We start from the raw sequence: 16,112 nt of genomic DNA, 5'->3' as shown, positions 1-16,112 counted from the left end.
GAACTTCTTGTGCAAAAGCCCTGGGATCACAATGCTGAAAGTAGTTCCATATGGCTGGCTTGTATTTAGTACTCTCTGGAGGTGGTAGGCAGGATCTATATTCTAAAGAGTCTTTCTTACAAACCCTTGTTGAAGGCTATGCTATTCATCCTAAGGGCACTGGGAACCTATTGCAGGGAGTGACCTCCACTCTGGAGCTTGAGAGATGAAGATAATGTGAGTAAATTTTGAGAGACTTAAGAAGCAGAATCATTGGCCTCTGTAATTGATTATATTTGGGAATTGAGAGAGAAAAGTTTGGTGATAAAAGAAATGATAGAACAGTCACTGTTTAAGATATTTTAAGGGTTAAAGGAAGACTTCTGTTTTAGTCCCCTGGGAAGATCTCCAAAGTGTGAGACGAGGAGGGAGGGTAGAAATAAAACGCATCATGTAAAATTTTAACAATTGTATAAAACATTACATAATGACAATAGCTTTTAATAATAGAGAATTTACAGGTGATTTGCATATTAATATCCCCAGTTAAGGGGTCTTAGCCATAGATTTATGAGATAGCCATAAGGCCTAAGGCTTTAGAAGGAACTCTTGCTTTTGAAGCCATGAAAATGCTTTAGAGTGAATTGAAAAGAGTACATCACCAATTCCAAAAAAGAAGCCCTGAAGGAAGTGTCTTTAGTTCAGTATTATTGACTTATTTCAAGTATTATTCGTTTTTAGAAGTAATTTTCTGGTTAAGTTTGAAGATGTACAGAGTTGGGTAGAATCTTCAATCTGTTTTAATTTTCATCTTTTATCCAAGCCTTTTTTTTCTAGGTGTGTACATATGCATTTTATAATGAAAGTCAGTGTAACTATTTCACTTGATTAATAGTATTATGTTTTAGAACAGTTATTTCCAGTATTTATGTATGTATGAATATATAGATTTTTTTGAAGTCCACCCTCTCTCCCATGTTCACTACATTCACCAAAAAATGGCAGTAATGAGAGTTCAGTTCTTTTAAGATATTGTACATTTAGTGGGGTGTATTATTTCCATTACTAGCAATGTTATTATACAGTATTATATCCCCTTTTAGTTGTGTTGATCTCTTTGAGCCTGTCATTGCAATAGTTAGGAACTGCAAAAGGCTCTATTCTTCACTTTTATAAAAAGAAAAAGAAATAAGAGGTAGAAAAAAATAGAAAAATTTCTTGCGTGGGAAAGAGAATCCAAGAAAAAGTTGTTATTGAAGCCTTTTTTGGTGTGAAGAAAATTGAGAATTCGTGTTTTACTTCACTCCCCGCTAAATCCAAAGGAAATCCTGTTTGGAGATAGCATTACCTATTTTCTTTCTTTTTTGGTTCTTTAAGTAAGCTACCTTTTAAGCCATTGTTTCCTCTCTCTTTGCTCTCATCCCATCTAAAGTAAGACCATTTATTTGGGAGCCCCAGCTGGCAAGCATATCTTTGTTTATCAACACAAATTATAAGGCTGGATGAATAATTTCATGTGTGTGGATAAGCCCCACTACTGAGTATAGGGAAAACAATAAAACTTTTAAATAAAGTTTAGGGTGGGTAGGAAGAAGAAACCAGATGTCACTAGGCTTGTTTTAAAAGAGACACTAAACACCTAAATTCCCCACCTATATCCTCTTCTCAGTTTGAGATGTATGGAAAAGGCGCCACTGCTTTTATGAGTTTCAGTACGTGGGAACAGAAATGAAATTCATGTCTTTATTCTGGATTGGACAATAAGTACTAGGCAATGTCATAAGGAAGGGATCATATTTGACATTTGGGAATGTGTATTACCATTGATTTCCTTCTTTCAGCAGAAATATGACCAAGTTCGTGGCACTAGCAATGAATGGACCTGTAGATATAATCTCCAGATAATTTTTTTTAACTTCTTATTTTGTATTGGGGTATAGCCAGTTGGGCTTCCCTGGTAGCTCAACTGGTAAAGAATCTACCTGCAAGGCAGGAGGAGACCCCAGTTTGATTCCTGGGTTGGGAAGATCCCCTGGAGAAGGGCATGGCATCCCACTCCAGTATTCTTGCCTGGAGAATCCTCATGGACAAAGGAACCTGGTGGGCTACAGTCCAAAAGGAGTTGCCATACAAGTACATGTATCAGCTCTCCATCAAACTCTCCTCCCATCCAGGTTGCCATATAACAATTGAGCAGAATTCCATGTGCTATACAGTAGATCCTGGTTGGTTATCCATTTTAATTGTAGCAGAGTATATATGTCCATCCCAAACTCCCTAACTATTCCTTCTACCCATCCCTTCCACCGGCAACCACGTTTGTTCTCTTAAGTCTGTGTGTCTGTTTCTGTTTTGTAAGTTCATCTGTGTCATTTCTTTATAGCTTCTACATATAAGGGATATCATATCACTCAGTATGACAGTCTCTCGGTCTACCCATGTTGCTGCAAATGGCATTATTTAATTCTTTTTAAATAATTATGTGTACATAGATACAATGGACTGAGTAGTAAGTAGTCCATTGTATATATGTACTACATTTTATCCGTTCCTCTGTTGATGCACACTTAGGTTGCTTCCTTGTCTTGGCTGTTGTACACACCCCAGTGAACATTGGGGTGTGTGTATCCTTTCTGATCATGTTTTTCTCTGGGTGTATACCCAGAAGTGGGATTGCAGGGTTATACGGTAGCTCTTATTTTCAGTTCTTTACAGAACGTCCGTACTGTTCTCCATAGTAGCTGTACCAGTTTACATTCCCACCAGCAGTGTAGGAGGGTTCCTTTCTCTTCACACTCTCTCCAGCATTTATTCTTTGTGGATTTTTTGATGATAGCCATTCTGGCTAGTGTGAGGTGATAGCTCATTGTAGTTTTGTTTTTCATTTCTCTAATAATTAGTGATGTTGAACATCTTTTTATGTGCCTCTTGGCCATCTGTATGTCTTCTTTGGAGAAGTACCTATTTAAGTCTTCTGCCCATTTGTTGACTGAGTTGTTTGTTTTGATGCTGTTAAGCATCACAAACTGGTTATAAATTTTGGATACTAATCCCTTGTAGGCCACATCATTTGTAAATATTTTCTCCCCATCTGTGGGCTGTCTTTTCATCTTGTTTATTGTTTCCTTTGCTGTGCAAAAGCTTTTGAGTTTAAGTCAGTCCCATTTGTATATTTTTGTTTTTATTTACTTTATCCTGGGAGATTGATCAAAAAAGATACTGCTGCAATTTATGTCAGAGTGTTCTGCACATGTTTTCCTCTAGGAATTTTATAGTGTATAGTCTCACATTTAGGTCTTTAATCCATTTTGAGCTTATTTTTGTGTATGGTGTTAAAGAATTGTCTAATTTCATTATTTTGCATGTAGCCTGTTCCATTAGAAATATTGAAAATGTTGGTTTTTAGAGCACTTTGGGAATTTTGAGCCACTTAGTAGGAAGGCAGACAGAACTTGTACTAACTGAAAGGATCAAATACTATACAGGTATTTTGGGATCAGATGCTATACAGGTATTTTGGGGATTATAAGGACTCTTTTACAGAATACAAAACTGACTTTTTGGGATGGTTCCAGGGTAGAATAAGTCTCTGGAGCTCATGTTGCTTTTGACCAGCAAACCTATGGTTAGCTTGAGGTCACCCAAAGTTAAGATCATTGGTTTGGGAAAGCTTGTATTTCAGGAGTCCTTAGGAGGTACACTGATGTCACTGTATACCCTCAAGAATTTTACCAAACCATGCCATTTTACGGACAAGGCAATGGCACCCCACTCCAGTACTCTTGCCTGGAAAATCCCATGGACGGAGAAGCCTGGTAGGCTACAGTCCATGGGGTCACTAAGAGTCGGACACGACTGAGCGACTTCCCTTTCACTTTTCACTTTCATGCATTGGAGAAGGAAATGGCAGCACACTCCAGTGTTCTTGCCTGGAGAATCCCAGGAACAGGGGAGCCTGGTGGGCTGCTGTCTATGAGATCGCACAGAGTTGGACACGACTGAAGTGACTTAGCAGCAGCAGCAGCATGCCATTTTATATCTGTGATTAAAATTGTACCATGGGCTGCATATTATTTGGCATCCTGCTTCTTATACTTAAGTATTATGAACATCTTTCCATGCTGACTTTTATAGATCTATAGAGTGTTCCATTATAGGAATATAGAATAGAAGAATTTATTAGTTCCCCCATTACAGACATTTCCATTATTATTGACTGTCATAAATAGTATTTAGTGAACATCTTTGTATTTGTGTATATTATTATATAGAGATACTAGCCTAAATGGGTCCATTTGACTGTTTTTTTTAGACAAATTTAAATTCTTAAATGGAGACAAGTCTCATATTATTTCCTCTTCCATCTATAAAATATTTTCTGAACACAAGGTCAGTGCATATCTCTTAACCCATGATATGCTTTTCTGTGTCATAAACATAACTTTGATTACATAGTGATCAAATACTAGGCATAGTACATATTTACAGTCCATGTGATATTTGTGTCCATTTGTTCAAATTTAGAATTCTTTCTTAGCACCCAAAGTCTCCATAGAATACTTTATCTTGATGATTTCACTAGAATAGCCTCACCTGTCTAGCTGTTTATATTGCTGCCTGGGATCCAGTGTCAGGGTGCCATTATTGGAGTGAGGCAGACCTGAACTTGAATTCTTTCTTTATCACTTAATAGTTCTGTGACTGTCAGCAAATTACATAATTCTGAGTTTGAGTGAACTCCAGGAGTTGGTGATGGACAGGGAGGCCTGGCATGCTGCAGTTCATGGGGTCACAAAGAGTCGGACATGACTGAGTGACTGAACTGAACTGAACTAAACTGAAGCCTTTTCTGTTGTATAAAATGAGAATATCTACTTCATGGTTGAAATTAAGGTTCAATGTATGCAAAGATGCAAAGCATCTATCACATAGGAAATGCTCAACATATGCTAGCTATTTTTATTACTGTCTCTAGTAATGAAAATGATTGATTTATGATAAAATGCTCTGTTTTTTAATTCTAAGTGCTATCATCATTAAATACTCAGTTTAATAGGTTTTAGTCCCTGTCAGGATTGAATTGACCAATAATAAGAAACATTTATGGGTTTGTCTCATAAATTTTGGTAAGAATCTTTCTGTATGTTGCATCATTTTGTTCTCAGACTCATCTTCTAGTAAGAAAAAGTATAGGATATTCAGAAGTTTTTGTTCATTGGTTTTCTTCTCTTTTAGCTGTTATCTGAGTGCTCTTTTTTTTTTTGGGGGGAGCATATATCACCTATGTAAGACTGATTTGCCTTTTAATTTGTCAAAGTGAGTGCAAGAAAATGCCAGGCAGGATGGCCTCAGCAGTAGACTGGACAAGCACGTAGGTTGTTTTCCCAGGAATTACCTCTGTAACTGATAATAGTCTCTTTTGATAACTAGAAACAAATAACAAAATTCTTATATCATTTCAGCAGTTTGGTTTCAGTAATGTGTTAATAGGTTGTTTCATTTTTTAATTAGTCCATTAAGATAAAAAAATGTTAAAGTTATTTAATTTGATTTGTCTTCTCCAAAAACAGTTTTTCATAATCTATTTCTGAATCAAAGAGAAAACTTTTGTTTGAAAAGTGAAAAAAGTTACCCAGGCAAATTGTATATGTTACTGGTGTGCTGATTAATCATTCCCAAGACTAATCTCCATCATCAGTTATCACAGGAAGATGACTGCCAAGAAGTCTACACTATTATCATTCCATCATTTGTCTACAGATCAGTTTAGTGCAAAAGATTAAATGTACACAGGAGGATCATCAAATCTAAAAAAGAAGCAGAGCTTTTATAATATAGAAAATTAGAAATTCTTGTTTTACATCTCTTTAGTTACTTGATTTACTGATTTGAGAAAGCCCTGTGCTTTATTTACAATGAGTAAACTTTTCACAGAGGTATATTTCAAGTAAAAAGAGCTGAATGTTACTTTGTAGCTTAACCAGTTTGTTTTCATTTGTGCGGCTGCTGCTGCTAAATCACTTCCGTAGTGTCCGACTCTGTGGGACCCTGTAGATGGCAGCCCACCAGGCTCCCCTGTCCCTGGGATTCTCCAGGCAAGAAAACTGGAGTGGGTTGCTGTTTCCTTCTCCATCATTTGTGGTAGTGAAGTGAAAAAAAGAAAAAAGCTAAGACATAGTGTTTTACATTTGTAGCTAAATTATTCAGCCCAATAAAGTTTTGTCAGTTTCGAAAAAAGAAAACCACATTATTTTAACCCTTTATATAATTTCTAATTTACCTCATTATTTTTCATTATATTGTCAACTTTGAAAATTGCTTAATATTCTTAGTTTTTTAATAAAGAATTGGAATGATCTTAATATTTTCATTATCTACTTCAGAATAGTCAGAAGTGTGTATTTCATACTGGTTTTATGTTCAGGAAAGTATGTATCAGCTATTTTTTTCCCCAAAATCATGACCGAGTTGTCTAATTTTAATAAGTAGAGGTTTTCAATGCTATGGGTGTTATATATGCTCTTATTTATTGACTAACATTTATTCAAGAATACTGATGCTTAGTCAGAGTATTAGTAATAACCTCTTACTGAAAAAGTTTTGTTGTGATTTTGGATGTTTCTCCATAAAAGCACACTGATGTTAAACTCCTTATTCTGTATTATAAAAGTAATAATTTTAAATTATGACTTTTTTTCTATAAATAGCATTCATATGGTCTTATGTTGAACCAGGTTTCTAAGTAATTTATTCTTTAAAGTCACATTTTAGGTGTGATTTATTTTTATTATACCAATAACTGACTATCATAATAATATTGGTTAATTTGGTTCAAATAGAAATTGGAATTACCATCTTTTGCTTTTCTATACTAAGGATAGAGGAAGACAATTCTCTGTGGTATTCAAATTACAGGTTTTTATTTTAAACTGAACTGAATTAAAACTTGTTACATACCAGAGTGTGTAACGACAGTACAATCAGTATACTGGGACCAAGCTTTGCAGACTTTGCTTTTTTTTTTTTTGGAAAGCGAATTATTTCAGAATGAAAAAACCCAATAAAAATTAGATGATACTATGTACTTTTGAGCTAGCCCAGTTATATAGTTCTGTTTGATAAGTAATTGATTAGGTCAGACTATTAAACCATTTAATCTGGCATGTACATTGTGTGTGATGAAAGAAATCCAGCTGTGAATTTGAGTGTATTAAATAATCTTCAGGAAGTTTCACAAAGAACACTTGAATGCCTTGAAACTTGGAATAATGTGTGTTTGTTCCAAACACATTTGCTTTGCCTAGGTTTTGCCCATCAGGTTGCAGAATGGTAATCTTGCTGCATTCAGCAGCTGGGTTTTTGCAATATTCTTTTCCTTTTTCCAAGGGTTAATTAGCCTTCTTTCAAAATGTGGCCTATTTAGCTGTAGATTCGCATGATTCAGCCAGAGCTGGCCATACAAAGCAAAAACCGTTAACAGGCGGGTGTGTCCAACTGCTTAATTAGCCAGAATAAAAAGGTCCTTTGTCAAACAAGCATCTGTTGCTCTTGACACACCTGACAGCCACATTAGGCAAGGATGACTAGACTGAAATTGTGCATTTCTCTCCTGCAAGAATATACAACTTATTTACATATGGACTGCATCATGGACAAACTACAGGGGTTTATTTAGCTTATCAAAATGGATTAATGTGACAGCATTTGTGGCTGATAAACAAATATCACTTGAAAGGGGGCTATGAAGGAACTAAACTAACCAAATTACTCCCAAACATAAACAAAACATCAGAAACCACCATTAGATGAATGGGAACACCTCAGATGTACACACAATCCTTTATACTGGATCTAAAACAAAACCTACAAATGAAGCATGCTAAGACACTACCCTCATGTGATGGTCTGTGCTTTCAAGTAATGTTGGAAAGCTACCAAAATACTCTACATGTGTCAGTGGGTTTAAATGACCTGTTTAGGAAAATTTGGCGGGAAGCGTACACTTCTCAGCATGCTTTAACATTCAAATTGATCTGCTATTAAATCAGGTCTTCGGAATTAATCAGTTAAAATGCCTCTGGGAAAACACTAGTTGGGTTTTATTGAAAGTGAAAGTGAAGGTCGCTTAGTTGAGTCTGACTCTTTGTGACCCCATGGACTATACAGTCCATGGAATTCTCTAGGCCAGAATACTGGAGTGGGTAGCTTTTCTCTTCTCCAGGGGGTCTTCCTAACCCAGGGGTAGAACGCAGGTCTCCTGCATTGCAGGCAGATTCTTTACCAAATGGGCAATGAGGCTTCCCTGATAGCTCAGTTCAGTTTTATTATGCCTCAGTAGAAAAAGAATACTTCCTATGTTCGATGTCAGAGAGAAAAGAGATGTCTCACTGTTATTAGAAGTATAGATCAAATAGGATAGATTGAGAATCCCAAAGATTTTCTGTTCAGACCAGTTATCTCTAGTTTTTCATTTTGAAGTCTTTCATTGTGATTTTGCAAAGTATTCAGTAATGTACATTATGGCATGTGTGTGGTATATGGTAACATGGGCTTTAGAGTAAAGCAAATCTGGATTTGAATTTAGACACTCTTACCAACTGTGTGGCTTTCAGCAAGTTTTTAATCAATTTGTGCTTCAGTTTTCTCATTTTTTAATTGGAAATAATAGCATTACCATTCGGAGAAGGCAATGGCACCCCACTCCAGTACTCTTGCCTGGAAAATCCCATGGACGGAGGAGCCTGGTAGGCTGCACTCCATGGGGTTGCTACTAGTCGGACACGACTGAGCGACTTCACTTTCACTTTTCACTTTCATGCATTGAAGAAGGACATGGCAACCCACTCCAGTGTTCTTGCCTGGAGAATCCCAGGGACAGGGGAGCCTGGTGGGCTGCCATCCATGGGGTCGCACAGAGTCGGACACGACTGAAGCGACGTAGCAGCAGCATTACCATTACAGGGGTGTTTTGAGGATTAAATGAGAAGATATATTTCAAGCTGTTAGCATATTGTGTGGCACCTGGAAAAGACTAGTTAATGAGAGACCTAACTATGGGATTGTGACTGTTTTTTTGTTATGACTCTGGGAGGGATATAACTAAGAGTCTTTGAAGGCCTGAGGCTTTGGTAGAGAGAACCTCTTCTGCAAACTTGAGGAAGAAAATGAAATCAGAGGATAATTAAGTTGTGTCTATTAAGGAAAGGTAGAGACCAAACTGAGAGATTAAGTTCTTATCAGTTGGCATGACCCTGTAATTCAGGAGTCAAGGAGATTAGATGATGAGCAGTAATTTGGGAGTAAACAGTAGATATTCTGGGAAGTTATTGAATGTTCTAGATTGGTCTTTCTGTGCTGGTTTTGTTTTTTGTTTTTGTTTTTGTTTTTTTTTTTTTTACTTTATTTTACTTTACAATACTGTATTGGTTTTGCCATACATTGACATGAATCCACCATGGGTGTTACTTTACAATACTGTATTGGTTTTGCCATACATTGACATGGATCCACCACGGGTGTACATGCTTTTGATGTGGTATATACTAGAGCGAGAAGCTGGATGTAAGTTTCTCCATGACTCTATAACTTTAAGGTATATAGGCCATCATTTTCTCTCCATCTTATTTTCCCCGTTCTATTCTGTAAAGGTTGCTCCTATTAAATAATTGGGATCTTTTTCCTTCTTTCTCATTCTAAAAGTTCATCAATTTGCTTTTTTAAATTCTCTTCACTTCTGGTCTATTCAGTGTCAATTATGAAACTCAGGACTTCTAGTTTGTTTAGTCGTTCAATGCATGAGCTTCAGTGTTATGTCCATACCCTCTTTTTTTACTTCCAACAGCTATTTGATCTCGGTTCAGTGACTTAACATCTCTGGGCCTCAGCTGACCCAGACATGAAGTTAATGATAAAGATTTTAGTTCCAATCATGTATAAGTTAAACAGTCCTATTAGTAAAGTAGTCAAAGCTTGGGTGTTTCTTTTATGCCTCAAATGCCTATAAAGGCCAAGTATATGTATTGCCATATAAATGATTTGAGTATAAAACACATAATATGGGCTTACCTTTTCTAGATATTCAGATTTTTCAAGAGAATTTAGAAATTTGGCTTTTAACACAGAATTTTCTGATTTTTAAAGGCTGACAATTAAAATTTTTAATTTGTAAATAGTCTGTGCCAAAGCCTATCTATGGAGTCTAATATGGTCCATAGGCACCCAGTTTTCAAATCTGTGCCTTTTATCTTCTGATAAGCTCTCTCAGGTGATTTACTGAGGAATTACTTTCAAAATGCATTTAATTTTTTAAAGATCTTCATTATTTATAGTCTTAACGTATATTTGTCTAAAACAGTGGTGGTCAAATTATGAGTCATATACCAAAACAGAGTGTGTAGGGTGATCTTCAGTACAGACCCCTGGACACACGAAAGAGCCTCAATGAAGTTCCTAGCCAAGACTGGAATGAACAGGAGAGAGTTTTACTTTGAGTGACTTCACTTTAAGAATCTCATCCAACCCTTGATTGAATAGCTTAAACACAAAAACATAACTGGTAACTGTGTTCCTCATTTGTGTACTAAATTGACCAATGCCTCTCTTGGAGTTGGGAAGAGAAGCTAAGAAAAACTCCCTGAAGATATCTATCATCTGGTTCATTCCTCATTCCCTGCAGAAACGTGTCACCTCACTCTCACTAATAGCCCTCTGCCATAGTGCAAGCGGCATCAATTACCCAAAAGTGTGTAATGAATTGAAGGAAATTGGCATGTGCTTTCTTTTGGGGGAGGGTATTTTTTCCCTCTACAATGGAATAAAGAAGAAGAGGTACAAATAGAGTTCTGAATTTGTGTATCCCCTCTCCCAATTTTGGGAACCCCAGGTAATCTTAATTAGGCAAGAGTTTCATATAGTGAATACTATCATTCTTAGATATTGTCAGGCATATTCGTGGTCTTAATACTAGTGAAGAAAAAAGGCTGTGTGTGTGTTTGGAGATCAGTGTTACATTTTTTGTTAATTAGCTACCATCTTTAGCTATTTCACATTAAAAAGTCTTATTTTGGAAAACTGGAGAAACTGACAGCTACAGTTTTGCTTTCCCATAAATTCAGTTATCCCTGAGCTGAACATTAGCTGGCCCAAATAAATGGAGTGGTAGCCACAGTCGGCGTCACTTTCCTTCTGTAGCCGCTCTCTGCCTTCACTGAATGGGCATAATGTTCCTCATCTGTAAATGGAGATTATAATCATACCAACCACACTGGGTTGTCACATGGAGTTATTTATGAATTAACATTCAAAGCATTTAGAAGAGAACATAGCATATGTTAAATACTCTGTCAGTGTTAGCTTTACTGCTGTATCTTTTTGTACGCACTAAGGTTTATTGTTCTGCTTTAGGGGTTTGTCCAACAATGGAATAAGAATAGTCAATCACCTAAAGTTATACCAGTATCAAGGTCTAGAAAGAAAACTAAGCAGAGATTCGAAGTGAAAAGGCCTAGCCCTTTCTCTACTCCCTGTCACCTTGAGCAAGTCTCTTAACCTCTCTGGCTTTAGTTTTCTCTTTTATGAAATAAGTTTAGATTAGATATCTTCAGAGGTCTGTTTCTGAAATTGAATGAGATGATTGAAAAGGTTTGGGGAAAAATTGGAAGAGGTCATGCTGTGACAAAAGATGCTGAGAGAGGTTAATTTTCTACTGAAAGAACTGAATGCTCTTTCAGAATTTTCTTTGGGAAAATTAATGTTCATCGTACTGTTCATGGATTTAAACCATAATGCAGTATTTTTCTTAAGCTACCAATTAAATATTGTTTTTCCCCTAGGAAAGAAAATTAGAATTCTGGTCCCTGCTCAATAGCAAAGAAATTAATATTTTTTCTATTGACTGTATAAGTAACAAAAGGGAATATCAGGGCCTAAGAAACCATACTTGTTGAATGTACACTGTAAAATTTAATCCTGATTTAGTAAGGTAGGCACATGAGAACTGAAAAATATGCCATGTTGAGTTGTGAATGAGAGATGGTAAAATTTCGTGTCTTTGTTTGCAAATGTCACTAGATAATAGTGATCCTCCTTATCTTTCAAAATAATCAACATTGTTGTTGTTTGGCTATCCTTGTGTAAGAATATAATTTAACTGTGATTTTAGCACCATGTCATCCCACAGGCAAGAAAATCAGTGAGCTTGATCCTGTGGCTAAGTTTAGGATCTATCGATTGGTTTTTATATACACATTAATTTTTACAAGTCAGTGAATATTGAGTTCGAAAGTTGGACCTTAGAAATAATTTATTCTAAATTGTACACTTCCAGTGACATCCTATAGTTTATAAAAGTGTTGAGAAAGTACAATTTATGACATTTGCATCCATTTAGGGTTTGTGTTATGAAAATTAAGTCTTTGCATAATTTACAATATGACTAGTTTATAGTGTGCTTGAAACAGCTTACAACAGATGAGACCTCATTGAAGTTCAACCTTTATAGCCTCAAAATCAGAGGTATTCCTGGAGATTTTTAAAATGTAGATTAGCAATTTTCTATATTGATTTTAAAAGTGGTCAACATGACTATAACCATGCATGGAATATCAAGAGAGCATGTTGGGTGGAGTTAGAGATATTCTGGGAGTAGAAGGTTAGTCTCAGTTTAGGATGTTAAGAACAATGTGCTGCATCTAGTCATATAAGAATAGCATTTTAAACTTTCTTTCTGTTTTAATAAATTTCAGAGACCATCATGCAGACATCAGAGACTGGGTCGGACACAGGTTCGACAGTGACTTTACAGACATCTGTGGCTAGTCAAGCAGCAGTGCCTACACAGGTGGTTCAGCAAGTACCAGTCCAACAACAGGTAAGGAGCTGCTGTTCCCAGAGAAGATGCTGTGCACCTCCTTGTGCTGTCCCTCCAACATAGCTGTGTTGAAGAAATGATTCGGATAACACTTTCTGGCACAATGGGTGCCCAAACAGACCTCGTTCAGTTCTTAGATAAAGTCAGCAAATGTTCCTTGAGTATTTTCTGGTGTGCCAAGTTCTTTCTGAGATAGGCTGTAGGGATACAAAGATAAACACTCAAACTATAATCCGTCTTCCAAAAGAGCCTCTTAAGTCCTAAAGAGAGCATTTGTTTTTGACTTGACCACTCTAACTGGGTTTTCTCCTCCTCTTCACTCCTCCTTATTCTTTATCACATCTTCCTATTTCTTTCTTATTGAAATGTCGGCACTCATATTTTTATGTAATTGGCTTATGGTAGTATTTGATAAAGGAGAGGATGTTTGTACCCTACCGGAAGGGATTTTGCCTTTGTAATATTTTGGAAGGTGCCTGGGCGTTATGGTGATTGTTACTGTTTAATGAAAATTAAATTATCTTAAAGGTCTGAAAATCTGAGTCATGCCACTTAAAAAATTGAGAATGAATTCATCATCACATGTTTACTACAAGGCTTATTCATACTTGGGACACTGAGCTTGTTTTGGAAAGCTACTGACAAAATAGTGCTATTTTGTGCCAGTTAATAGTTCTCCGTTGGATTGTGAATACATTGGCCTGTCATTTCCTCTAAAGAATGGTGAGAAAATATGTAAGAAAGATAATTTTCCTGTAATTTCTCAGTATCAAAGAAAATCTTTAGCAAATGTGCTTTTGAAATTGCAATATAAATAAGTCTTTGGGTAGAGGGATAACTTTTCTTAAATTATAGACAGAAGGACTCAAGGTTATGTTCTTCTTAGGAGATAGAAGTGGGATGGGCAGGGGGAGTGCCAGAATCATGGAGAAGGGTCTTGGACTCTCAGTGTAAATGAAGACATCTGTCACAATTGTTTCTTTTATGCTTAAATCTCAGCACACTCTTCTCCCTGTTCTGTATAACACAATGGAATCATTGATGTCATCACCAATTTCAAGACTCTGAACATTATTCAGAAGAGAGTAGCTTATGGCATATCATCCAAAGAGCAGGTAGAAAACTGTAGGAACAATGTTATATATAATTTTAAGAAGATAATTCAACAGCCTACCAATATTAAGCACATATTGAGCAGTTACACTCACTGTGGTTTGTTGTTGGTCTCCTGTGTGGAAGAAGAGTGGCCTTGAGCATGCCTATCTCTGATGGCAGTACAGTGGAGAGCCTGCTCTTTTCTCCAGAAGGTGCTCCCTTGAGAACTTGAAGTGTGTGTAATAAATTCACCTGGCCTTCACTCCTGGACTATCTTTTCTTTCTCTTTCTCCTTTCCCTTTTCTTCCTTTTTTCCTCCCTTCCTTTTCAAGAAACATTTTTAAAAAAATTAAATTTAGTGTTATTAGATATTTGTTACAGGTCAAAATAGTTCAGGAAGTTTGTTATTTAAAAAAAAGGCAGTCCTCACCCTCCCTCTATTCCTTCTCAGAGGCAAGCAGTGTTTATTTTACTGTTTCTTGATTTTTAAAACATTTTTGTATCATCCTCTTCTTTCTAGTTAGTCTTTAACATATGCTTGTGTGCACGCACACACACACTTTTTCCGTCCCAAAGGCTCCTGATATACTAGGTTGAACTATGTGCAATTTTTGATCTACAAAAAACAGCAATTTCATACGTTTCAACCTAATAGTTTTGCTATAATTCTGATAGATCATTAATCAATGTTTATATTCTTGTGACATATAAAAACTATTCAGATCTATCTAGTGAGCTGTGATTACTTTTCTTTTTTGTAAAACTCATTTACTTTTCTTGCATTTAATGATTATGTGTCCCGTTGAGTAAGTCTCAGAGCATTCTGACCTGCTGTAGTCTAGAATGGATGCTGTTTGCTCAGCCCCATCCTGGGCGATCCCTTTGCCATCATCATGGGATTTCCCTTTTCTCTGTTATGTTGGCTTTCCTGTTTCCTAAATCAGTGTCTTAAACTCTTTTTTGATTTGTTAAAGCACGGCTTGCAGTAACATCTTAAGAAATGGTATATTTTGCACTCTTTTGTGTCTGAGAGGGAATTTATTTCACAGTTTGGTTGTTGGATGGGTACAGAATTGGGGTTTGGATATCTTTTTCTTCAGAATCTTGAGGGAATTGTTCCAACGTCTCCCAGTGTTCAGAATTGCTATGGAAAAGTGAAAGACTGTTCTGATTCTTGATCCATTGTATGCAATCTATATGTTTTTTTCTCTCATGTTTTAAATCCCAGTTTCTTAAAATTTCATGTCTTGATATGGGCCTATTCCCATACATTGTGCTGGAACCTTGATGAGCCTATTCAGTCTCATGGACACTCATGTTCTCCAGTATTGGGAGTTTTTATTTTTATTTTTTTTAATTTATGATTACCTCCCCTTTTTTTTCTCCTTTTTCACTTTTTGGACTTTTGGGTTCTGTTTTTAGTTTCATCTTTCATCCCATCTGTTACTTTTCAATTCTGTTACCATAATTTTAATTTTTAAGAGCTTTATAAAATTCCTTATATGGCCCTTTTTATAACATCATGCTTTATTTCCTGTTTATAGTGTCTTTTTTTCCTCTCTCTCAAGGTATTAATTTTTCAAGTTTGTGAAATTTTCTTCTCATATAGTCTCTTTCTTTCATGTACAATAATTTTTTTCTGGCCTATCGTTTGTATTAGAAACATTTCTGAAATACCTGATAATCTTTGAGGGTTTATTCGTATTTTAAAATGAGGGGATAAAAGCCTGATTTAAATGCATCAGTGACTTTGTTGACTTCAGTATAGAGTAACTTGACTGGGCTTTTTAACTGGGGACCTTCTGATGTTCAGTACTGTTTTTCCTCTTGAGGTGGTCATATTTTTAAACGACTTCAACTTCTTGCCTGGTGGGTGAATGCCAAGTTACCTGGGGAGCTGAGTAAGGAAAGATAGTTGGATATTTCTTGCGCTAATTCACTGACCTTCTTTTCAGTATAGTTTCGCCTGTACTTGGTTTCCTCAGTGCAGAGGTTGAACCAAAGAATAAACATTCAGACTTTCACCATAGTTAGGGAAGGCCAGTCACCTCATTACACAGAGTTGATAGAGGAGATCTGATAGCTTCTTAAATAGAATCACTTTATATATTCAGTTCAGTTCAGTTCAGTCACTCAGTCGTGTCCGACTCTTTGCGACCCCACGAATCAC

General features: G+C 36.3%; 1 protein-coding gene across 4 annotated transcripts in view; it reads left to right on the top strand.

Moving 5' to 3' along the window:
* Positions 1 to 16,112, top strand: part of RFX3 (regulatory factor X3) — a 335,060-nt gene that overhangs the window by 131,636 nt on the left and 187,312 nt on the right. For all 4 annotated transcript variants that reach the window (XM_069576467.1, XM_069576465.1, XM_069576466.1 and 1 more), the window contains one exon: positions 12,723 to 12,847. In XM_069576467.1, the coding sequence (XP_069432568.1) occupies positions 12,731 to 12,847 (117 nt within the window). In that variant the 5' untranslated portion in view covers positions 12,723 to 12,730. The remainder of the gene's footprint in view (positions 1 to 12,722; positions 12,848 to 16,112) is intronic.

The sequence above is a fragment of the Ovis canadensis genome, chromosome 2, assembly GCF_042477335.2.
Source record: "Ovis canadensis isolate MfBH-ARS-UI-01 breed Bighorn chromosome 2, ARS-UI_OviCan_v2, whole genome shotgun sequence".
NCBI lineage: Eukaryota > Metazoa > Chordata > Mammalia > Artiodactyla > Bovidae > Ovis > Ovis canadensis.
This window is presented reverse-complemented; position numbering and strand designations above follow the sequence as displayed.